Consider the following 19,574-nt stretch of genomic DNA (forward strand, 5'->3'; position numbering starts at 1 on the left):
CAAAAAAATCCTTAGTTAATTAATTTTCATTATAGACAGCTTTATAAAAGTAAAAATACAGAAAATATTGCGAAGTAGTCCAAAACCATACGATACGGCCGTGTACGTGGATTGTAAGTGCCCCCTGGTGGTCTGAATTGGTTTCAGGCTCTATGCCTTCATAAAGGACGTACTTTTCCTTTGTTTAAGGGTATTTGGGCAGTTTATTCTCTGTTGTATTCTCAAGTAAACAATACATACAAGTACAGTACAGTATTTTCTGAGGAAACACTCATACTTATTTTTTTAACCCCATTCCTGATAACCCGGCATTTTCACAAACTCAGCCACCCTTCGGTCCAAATTAGGCAGAGTTTTCGAGACTCTACTGTAATAATAATTAGATAAATCAATAAATGGTTTATTAGTGCACAATTGTTATTATCCAAAAGCACCAATTTTAAACGAATAAGAATTTATAATGTCATTGCCCAGACCAATCTGCTGCCGAAAACATAACGTTAATGTTTAATCAGTTTTAGCCAGTTCACATTTAACAACATGCAATTGGCTAAAACTAGCTAAGTAGTGTTAATCAGTGTCTCTTCACCCAAATACCAGTAATTTAATTTATCGATTTTGAAATCATTTGACAGAAATTTTTAAACTGTTGCAAATATTTCTGTAAAATGTGGAAAAGGTCTATACAAAGATATGTAACTATGTAATTTGTGTTTTTAATGCTCAGTATATTCTTATGTCCTGGCAAGTACAGGTCTCTTCATCCAAGCACTACCATGTACTATACACATCAACTAGTTAAATTATAAAAATGTGTACAGTAAACTCCCATATAACATGCTCCTCTATAATGCAACAAAAATTTGTGACTGGTACTCATACAATGCCATAAACAGTAAAGCTAATAGTTATAAAAGTTATAATGGTTTATAAAAAATAATAATATGCACATTTAAACTTGCATAAAATCTTCTAAATTCAATTGTCTTCTTCAAATTCTATAGTTCTAGAACTAAACAAGTAAATTTACAAGTAAACAAGTAACTGTCACTGCCAAGTGCTGATGGTATAAGATTCTCCTAACAAACCCCAGCTTTATAATCTCTCTTTGACCTTTGTCAATGAGATATATGTCATATACATATTCAATATTTTAAATCATTTATATTTTAACCCTTATGCAAGAAATGAATAATAAAGAAATTGACAATATATATACTGTAGAAATTTAATTCTCAGTAAAACAATTGTTCTGAAGTAGAATTACCCTATAGATCACTAAAATATCACCGTGAACCCCCAATTTGGTACTTTTTCTGTGGACCCCTAGTAATGTTACAGGAAGCCCGAATGAGAACCACTGGCCTACACCTATCTATTTCCACAAAAACAACAGTCACAACACAATTCCATTTTCCCTTTTATTTGGCCTCATTTCCAGTACATACTACCACACATCAGCACACCATATTATTTACTCATCTACTTCCAAAAAGAATCAGTCCAAAGTGCAATGGGTCACATTGTTCATCACTTTTCAGGCAGACTTTAGGCCCATACGGACTCAGCAATCTGCCACCCCTCCGTGCAAGGAACAGCCAGATTGGCAAGAGTAGAGTGGTGATTCCCAAAGTGGGCACTCTCACTCAGAGGCCAGCAAGCAAATCTAGGGTAGCAAAAAGATGCAAGAATACCCCAGCTTCTTTTTGTTCCCAGCAGGGGCACCAGTGGCAGGACTGGACGAATTCAGGTCACCAATCTTTCCCTTTTCTCCATTAAAACGGACAAGAAACATTTCATTCAATGGTTTCCAAACATCGACGACGTAGAGTAAGGACACAAAATGTGAGGTAGGTCAGAAAAGCTTTTCTGAGAATATTTCCAAGCTTTTCTCTCACAGAAGGGAAATGGGTCGGGAGCGTCGGGTGTAAGTTTACGGAACAGGGAGTGTGGAGGTCGGAAGACAGTCCAGAAATCACCTCTCCAGAACGTAAAAATTGGAGAAGCAATTCTATGAGTCGCCTCACACTTCAGACACCCACCGCTCGGTACCAAGGACATTCGGATCCAGCAAGACATGTAATTCCTTAATACATTTTTATAAGTTGTGAAAAACAAAAGCATATTTCTTATTACAGATCAAGGTCGACAACATCTAAAGGCAGATGGCAGCAGATTGACGGGCACAAGTTTGGCAAAGGCGTGTTTTACAAACAATGCAAGAAGATTTATGCAATTGTTTTCATTTCTCGAGACGTAGATACACATAAATAAACAGTATTAAGAAAGATAAGAAAGTTGGCAGTCCTCTACACAATAAATAGAATGCGAGTAATTCCTAACATATTGTCGTTTATAGCGTTTGACTTATCGATACTTCGCGGTAAATATTCATTACATCGAGGTTAGATCTTGCGCGTGCAACGTTAAATCACCTTATCATGGCGAATTACGCGACATTTACAATATTTTTTACCTCTTTGTTGATGATGGTGGCATTGCTGAGGGATCTCAACGCCGAAGTAATTTTCCTTCCTAAATCCGCTAAAACCATCTTGAATTTATCTCTTAATTAGTCCGAATAACGATAAAAATACAGAAAATATTGCGAAGTAGTCCAAAACCATACGATACGGCCGTGTACGTGGATTGTAAGTGCCCCCTGGTGGTCTGAATTGGTTTCGTGCATTTTATTTATTTTATTATTATTTTTGTCAATTTTATTTATTTATTTATATTAAATAAAATGTCTATTATTTTTAAATTGTTTATAGAAGTGAAAGACAAAAAAGTAGGTTATAAAAATTTATTGACTTATTAACTCTAGCAAACTGCACATTAAGTGCTATATGTTTTTGTTTGTCTGACCCCTTACAGTTTTTCCCTACTCCTTTGATCCTGTAGGGATTAGAAAATGTTTTCACAAGTTCATTGTGGGTTCGGCCAGGTCCGGGACAGATAGTGAAGAACGGACCACACCCGAAAAATTCCTGGGATTTTTCGACCGGTCCGGTTTCCGGCCCTCCAGAGCGAATGGTAGACTGACATCTTAACTTTTTGACCATTCAGGCGTTCAGCGTGGATAAACAAGGATCCTTCTTCTACATGATAAACTTCCGTTCGAACCTATAATCAATTTCATATTGCGACAGAGTCCAGATATAAGAGATGGAAGCACTCTCTTAAAACAGAATCGAATTCAAATCATTTTAACGGACGACCCACACGCTTCATTGTTTCCATTGAGCTGGAAAAAGCGTCAGCCTTTGCCGTCCGATCATTTCTTAGACCAAGTTGAAATCAAAAGCTCCAGGAAATTTTTCGGGCGTGGTCTGTCCGGATATATCGGTTAAAAACAAAAAAAAAAAAAAAATTCCGCGAGTTATAATAATCTGTGACATATAATAATCTTATACATCTCGAATTACACACATGATAATATTTAAGTTACCATATTAGAATCATACTAATGATTTCAACTATACATCATTCAAAAAGTTCTTCCCCGAAAGGAGTTAGATAACGACCGACAGAAGCCAGTTGATTATTATATTTACAGTATGAAAAATTATATTTTTTTAGAGCACTATCGGCCGCCAGCGTGCATGTACGCACTGCATACCTACCAAAACCGGCCCCGAGTCGTTCCAAGCGTGACTTTGTCGGCCTCCCATCCATCTTTCCTATGTGTTATATGGCCCAACCTTTGGCCCAAGCTTGGTTAGATATGTTGAAATCCGGTCGTGTTAGAAATAATTGGCTATTAAGATCCTAAAACGCGTCGTGAACAAAATAGTGTCAATTTCTTACCGAAATAATATATTGTGTAAGAGATATGGTACATTGCAGTGCATTTTCTTACATTTTTAACAGATTCCGAAATGATTTCTGCTCCAACGAAACTTTTATCTTCGTCGTTTTTCGTTTCCTGGATTTGAATTTCGTTTGTCAAATTTTCAGTTTTATTCTTTGTTAGTTCTTTGTTTTCTTCCTCGCTTTCTTCTGTAAAACAAAGTTAATCTTATTGTTAAAAAATTTCTCTTGAAATTTCTATTGAATCTATAAACTGCTATATCAAACACGTTAAAATATAATTGAGATTGGGTTTGACAATGTATTGAAACTTGTCAGAACTGTGCTTTATGCCTAACAACATAATATTATTATTTTTAAAGTAAACTATTCTGGAAATTTGAGAATTCTTCGCATATTAAAACAATGTTTAGTTATAATACAAATGAAGAAAAGCATCAAATAGATTACCTTCTTTACATTTTATCACTCGAATAGTTTCCTCGCCATTGCCAGGTGTTATCATTTTATCTTTGTTTGATGGATCGCATGTTTCAATATTTACATCAATTGTTGATTTAAATACATCACCAACGCACTTTTCGTTGACTATATAATTTGATACGTCAATTTCAGTATTGACCTCATCAGATATTTCATTGGAATGAATGTCATTATCATCTTCACTTATTGTAATACTTGTTTCTAATTCATCGCTTTCGGATAGTTCGGATAGTTCTCCTTCGATATAATAAAATTCCTCTTCCTCGTATATTACTTCTCTGACTAACGAAGTTTCTTCTAAATATCTAAAAGCACGTTTCAGAGGTCTTTCGTAGAACTCGTCATTTATCCATGCAGGAGATATATTCTGGAGATCGGAATTTGTTGGAAACTGAAATTCAATTTTGAAATATTTAGTTAATTCCCACATTCGATTCAAACAGTATTCAGTAATTAATTTATTCAATGACATTTAAAAATATTTTCTCATACATTTGGCCAATTTATACAATGTGTACTGCTATTACAATGTTGTATTTATCAAGCGATATAAATATTAAGAAATTTGTCGAAAAAATAATCTAATTATATATGTAAACTTACAGCGATAGAAACTTCGTCGAAATCGAAATCTTCCGAAATTACGTCAATTGTGGTGTCTCCTGTTACGTTCACTGTTGTTTCAGTTTGTTTCACTTGCTCCAGGTTATCTTCGGTATTGAAAGATGCAGAATTATTCGCATCAGAATCATTTGTACACGAAATTTCGGGTTCTGATTCCAGTTCTAAAGTATAACAATGATACGGAAAAAAAGAATATTCACTAAATTTTATTTCTGAGCAATACAAAATGTTAAAAACAAATAAATTTATTTTATATTAAATACTTTAACATAAAGAAAATAGTCCGTTTTTAGCGTTGATTTCAGAGTTTATTTTACTCGAACTCGTATTGAGAGAGATCTATAAAATTTTATTATTATATTTTATGAATAAACATTTTGATTAGCCAGAGTTGTGGACACCCCACACAGCAGTTACGTGGTCGTGGACCTCATATCTGGCTGTGTTTGATGAATCACGTTTATTTATATACTTGATATTATATAAATAGTTTTCTAGGGGGTTTTATAATTAAACTTTTATTGTACAGGATCTAGATGGACTATTGGCTGTAAGATACGGCTTTTATTTCATTAGCCCTACGAACAGTTATTTTAAAAATATAACTGTTAATAGGTATGTAATCATTAATATATTTGTTTGTGTTTTATGTATTTTATTATTAATATACCGGTAAGTTTAATGGAATTTACCATTATTATGTGGATGCGTAGAAATTGATAAATCTTCAGAAGTTCCTAATGAGGAATGTATGTCCGGTTCTTTATTAGTTATTGTATCCGGAACGAAAATTTCATGTTCGGACACTTCTTTCTGCACCTCACATTCCGTCGCCTCACACTTCAGACACCCACCGCTCGGTACCAAGGACATTCGGATCCAGCAAGACATGTAATTCCTTAATACATTTTTATAAGTTGTGAAAAACAAAAGCATATTTCNGGCTACAGGATACTCCGATTCATTTGTTCTCATTTGAAACGGACGAAATTCATTTTCGTCCATATCTGCCAGTGGCCAAAATTCTGATGTATTTGTGGCCACATCATATTGCTGCACTTCTTGGAAATGTTCATTTGAAACCACTTCCTCCTGTGACCAATAATTTGACGTTTGAAATCTTTGTAATGGCGGTCCGTATAAACCGTCTTGACTTGGATATCCATAAGCAAGCGGATTAGAGACTTGCTGATATGGAAAAAATGGTGAATATAGTCCATATTCTCCTTGTGGTATGAAATACTAAAGTATAAAACAAAATTGATTAGTTATAAAAATATCAAGTATTGATATTATTTTTAATTTCTAATTTAAGCAATCTTAACATCACTTGTATGATTTATTTTNTTCGATTTTTGGAGACTGTCTGTACGCGGGCTTCCTAAACAAGCCTATATGTATGTTTGTCCGAAAAATTTTTGGACGAAATACAAACCGCACAACTTCAAAATCGCATAAAAATAATCCGCATAAAAAGAGACCTTACAGTATAGATATGCTTCAAATGCTACCACTCTTATACGACTCATATTGATCAACGCGAGTGTGGTCATGTGCGGAAGGAGAACAAGTCGAAGTTTGTTCGGCGGCTCTATCTCATAAACTCATAAGTTATAAGGCTGCGGTGAAATGAGGTGAAATGAAATTAGAGTTTATGTCCGAAGAGCCGCAAACGTCTATGCAAAGAGCCGCATGCGGCTCGCGAGCTGCTAATTCCGACCCCTGGTCTATTCTATCTTAGAAATGTCGGGCTCCGTCCCTCATCACCCAACCGTTCACATTGAGAGCCTGGCCGAATTAAAAGTTGAGTTTAAAAGGTCATCTTAGTGCTAAAAGGACGGAAATAGTCCATATCCTTTCATTCACTGAAAAATTAAATCCTTCGTTACCTTCCCCTTTTAGAAAACATTTTCTGCTTATAAATCCGAAAACGTTTGCTAAAATGGACAGGATTCAGTGCGAAAAGAGTTTAAGAACTTTTTCCGCCGGAGCACTAAGAGAGCCTTTTGTGGCAAGCCCATTAAAGGTTCAGCCAGGCCCACAATGGAGCGTTGGGTGATGAGAGGCGAAGCCCGACATATCCAAACGGTCCGCTTTCCGTAGGCTGCCCCCTTAACTGTTCGGCCATCCGGTCGTTCATTAACTTTTGTACGTAGTGTATATAAAAATACATCGTAAGAACAATTACCGCAAACAACAAAAACAAAGTAACATTTTCAAATTTTAATTTACGTCATTCAGCGAAATTTAAAATCGTCGAGAACGCCAAAAATATTTAATTCGGACAATTTATTAATTAAAATATCTAATTTTATTAATTAATAGAATTCTCAAAAGGCACAGTAAATAGTCAAAAATTTTCGCCCAAACGACAATTTGGGAAGTACAGTATTATCGGATCCGGCAACACTTATAGAAAAATTTCTCGTCACGTGACAAAATCTCGTCTCGCGAAAAAAGGTATTTTGAGAGAAAGCGTGGATATTGTTTTATCGTTTGGTCGAAATCATGGTGAGTTAATCGTAATTATTGTTTGTAGACGGTTCTCGAATATCGACCGGCCTCCTATTAAACATTTTATGTCTTAATATAATCGGGAATAGACGCTTGGTCGCGATCCTCGCTCTTCTGTTGCTTAATTGTATGGCGTGTACCGAAGTATCTGCATTTTCTTTGGTCCTGGAAATAGATGAAATTTCTGATGACGTATTCTTATACGTATGTTAAAACGTGTAATAAGCCTCTGTGAATTGTTAAATGAGTATTTTACGTTGGCGTTTACGTAAGAGATCTATATTTATAATTAGCGTCGTTTTCGAGTGATCGGTTTTGCTGTGAAGGTCTTCAATTTCATTTTGCCACCCACAAAGAAAAGCACATCAACCCGTTAAAGTTGGAAAATCTTTAGTATTGGGAATGTGTCTTTGTAGAACCTTACGTAAAATAAACAATTATTTACTGTGATGTCTTCGCTGTGCTGGACTGCAATTTGGCCCGGTGGTTGCCGGGCGGACAGGCCAAACACTGGAGTTTTTTGTGTTGGTAATACCTAAATAGGGGTCGGTCTCCCGGGAGGTAGACTGTCCGCATGTCGTGTTGCCGTGTATGAATAAACCAAACTGTGCTGCAGTTTTTAATCGTATTGTATGTGACTCCAATCTGGATAGAAATTTGTGTACGGTTAATTGAAGCCTTCGGCCCTTAAGCTGTCCTTATCTGGTCTTGATTTTCATCTGTCTAACTCTGATCTTGAGATTAAGAATGGATGAATGCACGACAGTGTGGATATGTAGGTCTGCAGTTCGAAAACTGCAGCCAGAAAGAACTTGCATATAATTACCAAGGTTGATACAAGTTTGAACAAAATACATAATTGAGAGACGGTGCGTTTGGTTAAGAGCGATTCTGTATGACTTGTATCTGGTTATTGTATAATTCGATGGCTGAGAACAAAAACCGAAGAAGTCTGTGTTCGACACAAAGTGTAGTTTTGAGTCTATAGTGTGCCGGTAAGTGATTCCCAGATTTGAAATGAGTTGCATCCTGCCCAAATCTATATATATATTTTGTGCAGGTCGGATTGTATCTGGGGGAAAAAAGAGTGCAGTCTTTTTTCCCCCAGACTTAAAACTTGTTCAAATACTTAGTGTGGGATGTGCAAAACTTGTATTACTTATTGACATTGGCAGAAGAGCAAGCTGGCACAAGTGAGGAGAAAGATGATGCTTAAATGTTAATATTTGGTACTGTACATAATATACAATAAAGCACTTGCTCAAAAATAGTCCTTAAAATAATACATAAAAAAAACCAAAAGGTTCTTGTTAAACAGATCTGAAAATGAAAGTGGTCCATGGGCTTTAAATTATTGTTTTCCTGTACCTGTACAGTAATTGAAAATTTTCTTTGTTGGGATGCATAGGGGAATGGTGTGATAATCCTATGACAATAACCAAGCATTACCTTTCTGTAAAATTTTTATTTTTGAACTTACAAGTGCGTTTTTTTTCAAGCTCTGATGGTCCATAAAACAAAGACAAGTGTAAATAACAAAATGAATTTATTACCAAAAGTTAGGTACAAACATTGTTATTTTTCGACATAATCACTGTGAAGATTGAGACATTTGTCATATCTGTGGACGAGCTTTTCCATTCCCTTGTCATAGAATGGTGCCGCCAGTGAATTGAGATGGCCTTAACAACGTTGTTTTGAAGATCGTCATTAAATTCATTAGTGTCAAACTACTGCCCTGCTAGCCACGTTTTCAGTTCTGGAAAGAAGTCTTCAACACCTTTAAACACCCAGCGTATGGCCCCAATTTAGCTCCGAACAACTTCCACCTCTTTCCTGAACAGGAAAAGTGGCTATGAGGGCAGAGGTTCAAGACTAATGACGATCTTCAAAATAATGTTGTTAAGGCCATCTCATTTCACTGATGGCAACATTCTATAACAAGGGAATGGAAAAGCTTGTCCACAGATATAACAAATTCCTCAAACTTCACAGTGATTATGTTGAAAAGTAACCATGTCTGTACCTAACTTTTGGTAATAAATTCATTTTGTTATTTACACTTGTCTTTTTTTTATGGACCATCGGAGCTTGAAAAACAGCCTACGTATAAAAGTATTTGGGTAAATGCCCGGAGATTCTTTTAGAGTTCAGAGTAGGATACCCGTATGAGCACCTCTGCCCCATAAAATGACTTGGTATTTAATTTTATCGGAGTCGGCTTACTAAAATTATTAGGAGTCGGAGCCAAGTGTTTTTTTACCAACTCTGCAGCCCTGGTTTCTACAAGGACAAGGTGTAGTTGGAGACCCTTTTCATGATAATTTTATTTGATGTACCCTATGTTCTTCCAAGCTTGTGACCTGAAGTAAAATGTCATCTATTGATTATATTTTACTTCATCTATTGAAAGTATTAATAGATCACCAATACTTGCCAGAATTCCTTGTTAGATACCCCGAAATGTGAAGCATTTTGAATGTTGCTAGCTTTTTGATAGTTTTAAATGGATAATGGCAGCAAATTATCTGTTTAGATCTGAATGGTCTATTTAGGTACATTGTTTTTCTGTTGAGTTTGAACCATCAGCAGCAATTAGCCCATTGGTTACATCACATGTTCGATAACCTTTCCCTAATGTACCGTATTATCCAGAGCTCAGCTTGATTTTTTCAGCAGCACAGTGAATTTTAGGTTCTTCATGAAGTCAATATCATAAACATAATTTTGTACTTTGCTCAGACTTTTAAGTACATACTATGATATCTTTGTGATGCTTAACATATGAATTTGCTGAAGTGGGTAGCATATCAATATGTGCATTCTTGCATAGTATTGGACTCTGACTAGAAACCTAACTCTAAGATGTATTTTGCAGTTTACATAAAGCTCACTATTCCTCTTTATTAAAGTAGTATATTTTTCCTTTATATACAGAGGGCTGGGGGATTTTCTCTAAGTTCAGAGAAAACTTAGGGCCCTATAGGCTAATGGTTCCTACTCTTATAAATTAATGTTATTTTTACTAACAAAAATAAAATCTTTAACACTGCTATTTGTAAATAAAGAAACATTCTAATTACTTTATTTGTTCAAAAAAGACAAAAGAGATCCACTCTCATACTGGCCCTGCTTATATGTATATAATATTCCTGAAGATATAGCATTTGAATATGTGGAACAAGTTGGGTTTAATGTGTTGGAATTTATTAAATTATTATTGCAATTATAGCCAGTGCACATTGAGTAGTTTACATCCAAGTTATGAGTACATCTTCAGTTTTAAAACAAGAGAACAACATATAGATGGCATAGAAAATTGCTATACCTTTTAAAATATAGCAAGTAGATACTGCTATGTAAGACAGATGTACAACAGGAGCAGCCTATAAACTAAAAGGATCTCAATACAGCATGTACCTTATCTGCAGCATGGAGAGCCTGGTACAAGTTATGATCTGTATTGCTGGGATGGTATTTTTTTTTATTTTGTGTAACCTATAGGTCACTTGAAAATGACTAAAAATATTAGTGATTAAAAGCTTGCTGCCTATGAAAGTTATTTTGCGGGTTTAAAATGTAGAATAATAAAATCAATGTAGGCGAAAGGGGCTTTTACCTTCACACTCAGATTCCCTAGTATGTTTGCACATTTCTGTTCCTATATTTGGGCTTACGAATGTCAGTCAGGATATAACTGCTGGTCAAGTGGCTAACATCAATTCAATTTGCTCTGTAATGACTGTCAATGTAACCATGGTTGCACAATCATTATAAAGAAAATTGAATTAGAGTGGTGATGGCTTCAGACGAAACAAGTGAATAGGAGGCGTGTCCGGAAAGTAAGTACCGTTTTGTTTTACCGCCACCACAGTGGTAGTATCGCAGTTCAGCATCTCATACACTTGTCTCTGGTTGATTGTCAGTCCAGTGACGCCATTAGAGCCAGATTGTGTTGTTTTTTCCATGTCTTAGTGAGCGTTCAAAATGTTTAAGACGATTGCCAATCCTGCCAACTGTGAAGTGCGTTCTGTAATATGGTTTTTGAACGCAAAGAATGTTAAGCCAGTTGAAATTCATCGTCAACTTGTAGAGATTTATGGTGAAAATGTAATGAGTGATGGAATGGTGAGAAAGTGGGTTCGACAATTCAATGCTGGACGCACCAATGTTTATGATGAAGCACGGAGTGGCCGGCCTTCTGTTGTCAATGATGGTTTGGTTGCAAAAGTGAATGAGAAAATTCTTGAAAACAGGCGGTTCACAATAAGATTGCTTTGTGATGAGTTTCCACAAATTTCAAAAACTGTTTTGCATGAGATTGTCACAAATCAATGTTCAGCAGTGACTGTCTTCACTGGCGGCATCTTTCTTTGAAGAGGGTATAGACAAGTTGGTTTCCCAATATGACAAATGTCTGAACAATAGTGGTAACTATGTAGAAAAATAGTTTCCAACATGCTCTTTCATGTAAAAATAAATTTTGTTTTGAAAAAAGATTTTTTATGCGAGTTTTTCCAAAACGGTACTTACTTTCCGGACACGCCTCATACAAAATATTTATTTAATGAAATCAGTGACCATCGTGTAGAATAGAATAGCATAATGAGTTTCCACAAATTTCAAAAACTGTTTTGCATGAGATTGTCACAAATCAATGTTCAGCAGTGGCTGTCTTCACTGGCGGCATCTTTCTTTGAAGAGGGTATAGACAAGTTGGTTTCCCGATATGACGAATGTCTGAACAATGGTGGTAACTATGTAGAAAAATAGTTTCCAACATGCTCTTTCATGTAAAAATAAATTTTGTTTTGAAAAAAGATTTTTTATGTGAGTTTTTCCAAAACGGTACTTACTTTCCAGACACGCCTCATACAAAATAAAATCAGTGACCATCGTGTAGAATAGAATAGCATGTTTCTTATTCTTTATTTTGAGTAGAGAGATGAGTTTTATCTAAATAAAAGTATAAAGCAATTTATTTCTGAAGTTTTTAAAATGTTTAAACATTCAAAATTTTATTTTCAGTCGCATACAATTTTGTTACTGCAACCTGGAAAACCAGAAACAAGATCTTACTCTGATTATGAATCTGTAAATGAATGCATGGAAGGTGTGTACAGATTAAATTTCTTACATTTTATCCTAAACTACACATTACTCATATTTAGAATTTAATGAATATTGCTGTTATTTAGCAACATTTGTCTTTTTCAATGTATTTTTACCAATGAGAATAGTTTTTTAAACCATCTTCAAAAAATATCCAGAATTTATTGCATTTTCACTTCATTAAATGATATTTGCAGTTTTTTCCAATCTAGGGAAATGTTATTCATTCAATTTAGTCATTTATAATGGTTGGAAAGCCAATATGAGAAAAATGTTTTGACTCGTGTAACAGTGAAAAGTGCAATAAATGATAAAACATTTAAATTCCTCTTTGTTTGTACAACTAATTATTTTTTAAATATAAAGAACGGCATACATTTCTCATTATATATAATAAATGATCTTACTCTTGTATTGATTATAATTTCTATTGCTATTTTCTAGGTGTGTGTCATATTTATGAGGAACATCTAAAGAGGCAGAACCCCAGCACCGCTTCCATCACTTATGATATTAGTCAGCTCTTTGATTTCATTGATCAGTTAACGGATCTGTCCTGTCTGGTGTAAGTGTGATTGTTGCTTTTTACACGTGACACATTTCGAGCCATTTGATGTACATTTGGTAATTTTTCAGATTTCAAAAATCCACTAACACCTATGCACCTTACAATAAGGATTGGATCAAAGAGAAGATATACATTCTCCTTCGGAGGCAGGCATCCAAGAGTCAGTCTTAAAGTACCAGTTTTATGGGATCGGGACAAACTGTATACATCATCAGAGAAAAACTTCCATTTCCATTTCTTTCGACGGAAGTGTTGTCCGTCGTACGGTAAACGCGAATATATTTGTGAGAGAACGGAAACCAACTTCTGCTGTTTCTTTACGTTCGATTTTGGTTTCTGTTCTGATTTGTCATTGTCACCTTTTAAAATTTTTTTTTATGATTGCTCATAATAGTAACATTTGTCAACTTGTATAAATTTTCATTTAATAAAATTTTTCGAATCACAACTACACTGTTCTTAAAGGAAAACATAGAATTTTCATAATATACTACTAATGGGAAACATGAATTTATGAACATATCCCTTGGATATTTTTCATTTTGTGACTCCAAAGAACAATAATGAGTTTTTCTTAAAATTATATATTTACAATGTATGAAAACAACAAACATTAAATGTGAATAAATGTGCAGTCTTGCTGAAATTAAATGTTACTTATCAAAGTTGTTCTGTGAGTAACTGTGATGTCTTTGTAATTCAAAACCACCATGCACTAAACCTACATCAAAGTTGCTGGGCACTATTAATGTATGTCAATCAACTTCTTTATTTGTGGCAGCTACTTCCCATACAAGAAACAAAGATGAGAATTAGTTCCTGCAAAACATGTTTTCTGAATGGAAATCATGATAATTTTTTATGAGTAAAATTAGATTAAAGATATTTAATTGTCAATCACATTATTAGTTCTTTGTCCAATAGAAAATCTAGACGAGTCAATTGTAAAGAATATGCATTATTGTGTGACGATACCAAAAAAATAGTTACAATTTGCCGGAACAAGGCAAGAAACTCCAAAATTTAATTAAAACTGGACCGTGGAGCCCACTTGAATATCTCATAATTTTATGTCTACTGGAATCTTGGCAATTTTTAATTAGAAAAATTTGTTTCTCAAAAGACCATAAAGGCTCTTCCGGCTTTCAAGAAATGCATCTTTTTAAAATTATTCAGAAAAGTAGACTAGTTTCTTAAAGAGTATTATATATTAATCATGTAAAGGGCTTAAACCTATTGAAATTTGGTGAAATTTTGTATCCAAGTGATTAGTTCCTAAGGGAATTAAACAATTGTTATTTTATAAGACACTTGACATGTAACTACATGATACAGAGAGTTGTAATGATGCCATTGGAATGCAATTGCCAGCATCAAAATGACATTGTCACAAAATTAAATTTTTGGATGACACCAGTGACTTTTTGATACGACTTACCATTTATTTCAAGAAGTTCCTGTTTTTTTCTTCTGTTGGATGTCATTAGACTGCTGTAGTCATAGAAGTAAAAATATAATAGAAAGTAATTAGTAGGGTAGAGCTAGATGCAGAGTACCAGTGTAGCTATGGATAAATATCGAAGAAAACAGCAAGGAAGTATTGGGGTAAATAAAAACTGGAGAAAGTATGGGAAGGGAGGATGAAGAGAGCTAAATTATGATATTTGAAAGAATGGACAGGGCAATAGCAAGGAGGTTTGAGACACCGGGGAGAGAGATGTCATGGAGATTGACTCAACAGAGTATTATATTTTGAAAAATGATCGCAGGAGATTTATTGGAGAAAGATCACAGTGATATAAGGTTTGCCGACAGGTGATCTAAATTGGACTCTGTCAATAAGAACCTTGGTGATGTGGTGCAGTCCAGATTTTGGGCCATTTGATTAATGCTCCCCAAGCAAAACTAACTTTTGCTTGGAAATAAATCACAATTTTCAAAATTTTATTTAAATTTACTGGCAGATAGTCATTTATCCAAAAAATACTGACTGCCATTATTTGGATTCGCGGGAAGTCGTATTACTTTCTTCCCAGAAAAAATGACTCCAAGAAGTCCAATTTAAATATCCAACAATTTTTAATTTGAAAATATAATTTGATAATTATATCCATCACATCAACACACAGTTGGGCCATAGAGTAAGTAATGTACAGAGATAAAATTGGCCAGTAAAGAACTCTGATGATGTTGCATCTCCAAAATTATTAAGTCCGTTTACTTACTTAAGCTGCTTATTGACTAGAAGTACTCAACATATCAATGCAAAATGGCCCCTTATAAGTTTTTAATATAATTTCTTTTTTAATTAATATTTAAATATATTGGCTTTATTACAAATTTTTAGATATGTAGAGTAGATGACCAGGTGGCTACCCCATATCTTATAAAAAGTCTGTTTGAAATTTTTGGTTTAGCCGTTGTTTGGAGATCTTTGAATGCCAGGCGTGCCTGTACAATATAGTCAAACACATTACAGATGATGGTGTTTGAGAAAGGCTGCATTGTTGGGTTGAGAGATGATCATTGCATTTCTTATAAAACAAATCAGGTATTTATGCAATTGTGACTGTGTTTCAACCATCTTTTCCAATAAAAGAATACCAACAATGAATTACGAAATAAATACATAAGTGAAAGTTTTATTTGTGTTGTCATCGTCTTGTGACTTCTCATCTAATTAAACCTTCCCAGAAAGACCAAATTCTATGTGCATGCCATTCCAACCTGACTGTGAGAGTGTTGGGATCACTGGGTACACATAAGACAAGCACAAATAGATGCAACGGTGTCTTTGGCCATTGTCCAGAAACATGTGGAAGCATCACTACAGAACTATCTCTTCTCATACTACTAGTGGGTAACAAACACAGGCAAATTTGCATGCACAGTGACTATAATGGTCACATGCATGTAAATATCCCATTGTTAGCACCTCAACATTATCAGTTTCGTTTGCAGTGACATGTTTTATACACTGACAGTTTATAGCAGTGTATCATCTTTAGCAACAAATGCCAGTTCTGTCTGGAAACAGATGACCACATTGTTAGTGTGTGGAAATACACTGTTGACCATTTCAATTGATTCCCAACAGTAATTATGACAACTGCCTCCATTGTTGCCAGTCTAGAAACCCTTGTATAACAGTCGGTACAAGGTATGTTGATGGCACAGTGGTACATTCAGGAAATCGCATGCCCTCATGTTGTCTTTCATGGCAGGGTTGCAAACAAGAAGTCAGTGTAAAGACAAGAAATTGTTATTAGAAAGTTAACAATTGAACCCTTGCGCAGGAAAACATTGCATCCAACAAATTCGCGAATTTAATTTGATACAAAAGTAAATTCCTTAAGTTGGGCACAACATTCAAAGAAACAAAAATCTGTATTCAAACTTTTAAAAATACAAGTTCAAATATTTTCTGTGTGGAAAAATGTATCAAAACAACGAGCTGGCATCATGGTCATGTGACCGAGTGGGAGTGGGACTGAGACTGGCAATTTGCCAACCAGCTTGTTTCCATTTTGATTTGAACAATTATATATCATTTGACATACTGTATATGTATACACTTTGTTACAGTTACACTGTGCCTTACACAAACCAGAAAGTTTTCTACATTCACAATAGGGCAACACAATCAATATTAGCAGTGCTGATACAAAACATCAAAATGTTAGTAAGAAGAGAACTTCAAATCCTAGCCAGTGGAAAGAGCAGAAAGCTGAATGTCTTTGAGAAGCCAGGGATTCGTATGAGACGTGGGGGCAGCCTGAAAATGATGTAAAAGAAGCCTGAAGAAACAAAAATCTGCAGCCCAGCATGCACGAAGACTGGATGCAATTTGTCGCCTGAAGATAAGAGCATGCAGTTAGAAGATTGATGCACAATGAGGAAACTTGTCTTGCAGCAGCTATACAATGTGTACCCGTTAAATGTCACACTTGATTCTGGTTTGAGTAAAAAGTTTTGACATAAGAAAACATATAACTACCAAGTCAGATTATGAAGCTGTTCCTATCCTGTATGCCAGAAGACACTGTGATATGCATGGTGTTACCTTGAGACAATTGCAGATGGTTCAACAGAAATTTAAGACAGAAGACGATTTTGAAGATTGCAGAGGATAGCACAAAAGTTGTCCTCATGTAACTGAAGCGCAGAAAAAGCCATATGAGAACACAAGAAGTTTTCCTCACATGGAAAATCATTATTTGTGAGAGCGTGGTGATTCAAGAAGAGAATATATGAATCCTGATCTAAGCCCAAATAAAATATATAAGCATTTCCAGGAAATCCAAGATTACGAGGTAAAATATTGATTGTATCATGATATCTTTCACAAGGATTTCAGTCTTAGGTTTGGTCAACCTTGTGTGATAAAGTTGTTTGTTCAGCTTAAAATGATATCCTAAAAAGTTGCAGAGGTGAAGAAACTAGACAAGGAACACCACACCAAAGAGGAGATGAGCTACAAAATGCTCCAAATCGACACAGAAACTGCAAAGAAAAAAATCGAAAGGCATAAAAATTACTTCCGTTACATGGCTTCAAATATTTTCAGATGACTCCACGGTGATCAGAGTGCACAAGAATCGTAATGTCATGCAAACATGGGAGACGTAAACTCTTGCCTTAGTAGAGAAGATGTGCACATGGCATGGATGTATTGTCCAGATTTTAAAATCTAACAAATATTTCTTTGCCTTCTTTGTACGATGGCCCACTGCCCATTAGCGTAGTGAACAAACAAGATGTTTAAAGAAACAACATGCCAAATTCTATAAAGCACTGCAGACTGAGAAACTATTAGGGACCATCCATAAATTATGTCCAGAATTTTCTGGACAATTTTACTCTTCCTCCCCACATTGTCCCAGTTTGTCCAAGATTCTGTAATGCACTGCCCTCTTCAGATGTCCGACAAAACTCAACCCCCCTTAAAACCTTTGTCACTTTATGAACTATAGATACCATAAGTAGAAGCGATGGAATTACCTCCAAATTGCTCTTACATTCTGGTAAGTTATAACAGTGTTTTCCACATTTTGATCACAAAATAAAAGGTTGGCAGAAAGCAATTACGCAGTACTTTAAATACTGAACTTCTGGAAGAATCGCAACACGCACGATTGTCGCATTTTACAATTTGTAACAATACCAACTCTCTTAGACATGATCGCTTCTTTATACACTATCTCTGAAATTCTGGATGAAGATTGAATTCAGATTCATTAGAATCAACATATTTGGCCACTGTCAGATATCGGTCTATTTCCATTGTAGACCAGACTTTGGCAAGGGATTTCCCTGCAAAATCCAAGTTAATTTTCTCCAAATCTACATCAATAGTTTTCCCACTGGAGTCTAATTGATTTCCATAGTGGTGGTGTGGTAAAATAAGACCAGCCAAATGGCTGGTCTTATTTTACCACACCACCACTACTTAGCAAAGCCATTTGGTGTTCCACCCTACTGAATGCGCTTCTGTCAGGGACGTTACAAGCTGCAAACATGGCATCAGAGTTTTTCGGGATGAAGAATCCTACAGCAGATAACTACTTACGTTGGACCAGAATATCAGACAGCTGATCTTTCAAATTTCTGTGCTTTAATATTTTTATCCATGTTTCTTTTTAAAAACTTGTATACTATTAAGTCAAAATCTATTATTTTGTTCTAGGTGTTAGCTTTGAGGAAAGAATAACTTATTGTGACTCATGTTTCCAGATTAATGATCACTGTGGGAGTATCACCCCATTGCCTGAATCTGTTTCCACTTTCACGACCACACGGAAGCCTCAATTGCCCTCATTGACCACGAAGTGCTTGAAATATGAGATGATGTTTCATATGCTCATCAGCACTAATTGACAAAACTATGTCTTGTTTATAAAATTGTACTGCCCAATGTTATTACCAGCATAGAGGTATGAAGGAGTACATGTTGAGAGTTGATATTTGGCACAGAGTATTAGGTGCTCAAATCATTTGCGCATAAAAAAATCCAGACTTGTAGGTAGTCAGGGGACCGAGAACTGAGTCAAAATAAAATACAAAATGGTGACCCTCTTCTACAAACAGGCAAAACAGGCACCTCACCCCACCTAAGTCAGGTAGGGGAGAGTACCACCCACAGTCATTCTAAGAAGTGAACTCTGACCTTAGGACTGAACATGTAGTTTCTTCTATGTAAAATAAAATTTGTAATCTAATTTTGTAAATTTGAGTGTGTTTCAAATATGACATTAAAACAGGGTGTTGTTACAAGTAGGTTTTTTAACATTATCTAGTATAGTAAAATCGTGAAACCGATAAAAATTTGACGTTATATTAGGGTTGTCATTACATTCAATGACATTATAATCAGGTTAAACTGTATATTGTTTGTGCAAAATAAAAAATAATTTTGGACGATACAATAGCCATGATTATTTTTTTCAAAAATGGGAAATTT

General features: G+C 35.2%; 2 protein-coding genes and 1 long non-coding RNA gene across 3 annotated transcripts in view; 1 reads left to right on the forward strand and 2 right to left on the reverse strand.

Annotated features, from left to right (window-relative positions):
- The window catches only part of LOC111623979 (signal recognition particle 54 kDa protein), a 26,789-nt gene extending 24,129 nt beyond the window's left edge, over positions 1-2,660 (reverse strand). Inside the window, exon 1 of the mRNA XM_023366738.1 lies at positions 2,477-2,660. Coding sequence (XP_023222506.1) covers positions 2,477-2,554 — 78 coding nt within the window. The 5' untranslated portion in view covers positions 2,555-2,660. The remainder of the gene's footprint in view (positions 1-2,476) is intronic.
- A 1,898-nt stretch (positions 2,661-4,558) lies between these two features.
- On the reverse strand, positions 4,559-5,744 carry LOC111623986. Its single transcript, XR_002756502.1, has 3 exons — positions 5,613-5,744; positions 4,900-5,081; positions 4,559-4,687 (listed from the first exon to the last, which is right to left on the reverse strand). It is a non-coding gene; the product is annotated as an uncharacterized LOC111623986 (long non-coding RNA).
- Positions 5,745-7,322: 1,578 nt separating this feature from the next.
- LOC111623981 (enhancer of rudimentary homolog) lies at positions 7,323-14,807 on the forward strand. The gene is made up of 4 exons (XM_023366740.1): positions 7,323-7,431; positions 12,463-12,547; positions 12,991-13,111; positions 13,183-14,807. Exons 1-4 carry the CDS (start codon positions 7,429-7,431, stop codon positions 13,283-13,285), a joined length of 312 nt encoding a protein of 103 aa, XP_023222508.1. The 5' UTR covers positions 7,323-7,428; the 3' UTR covers positions 13,286-14,807.
- The last annotated feature ends 4,767 nt before the right edge of the window (positions 14,808-19,574 follow it).

Source organism: Centruroides sculpturatus, unplaced genomic scaffold (genome assembly GCF_000671375.1).
Source record: "Centruroides sculpturatus isolate CEXI.00-Female unplaced genomic scaffold, Cexi_2.0 scaffold382, whole genome shotgun sequence".
NCBI lineage: Eukaryota > Metazoa > Arthropoda > Arachnida > Scorpiones > Buthidae > Centruroides > Centruroides sculpturatus.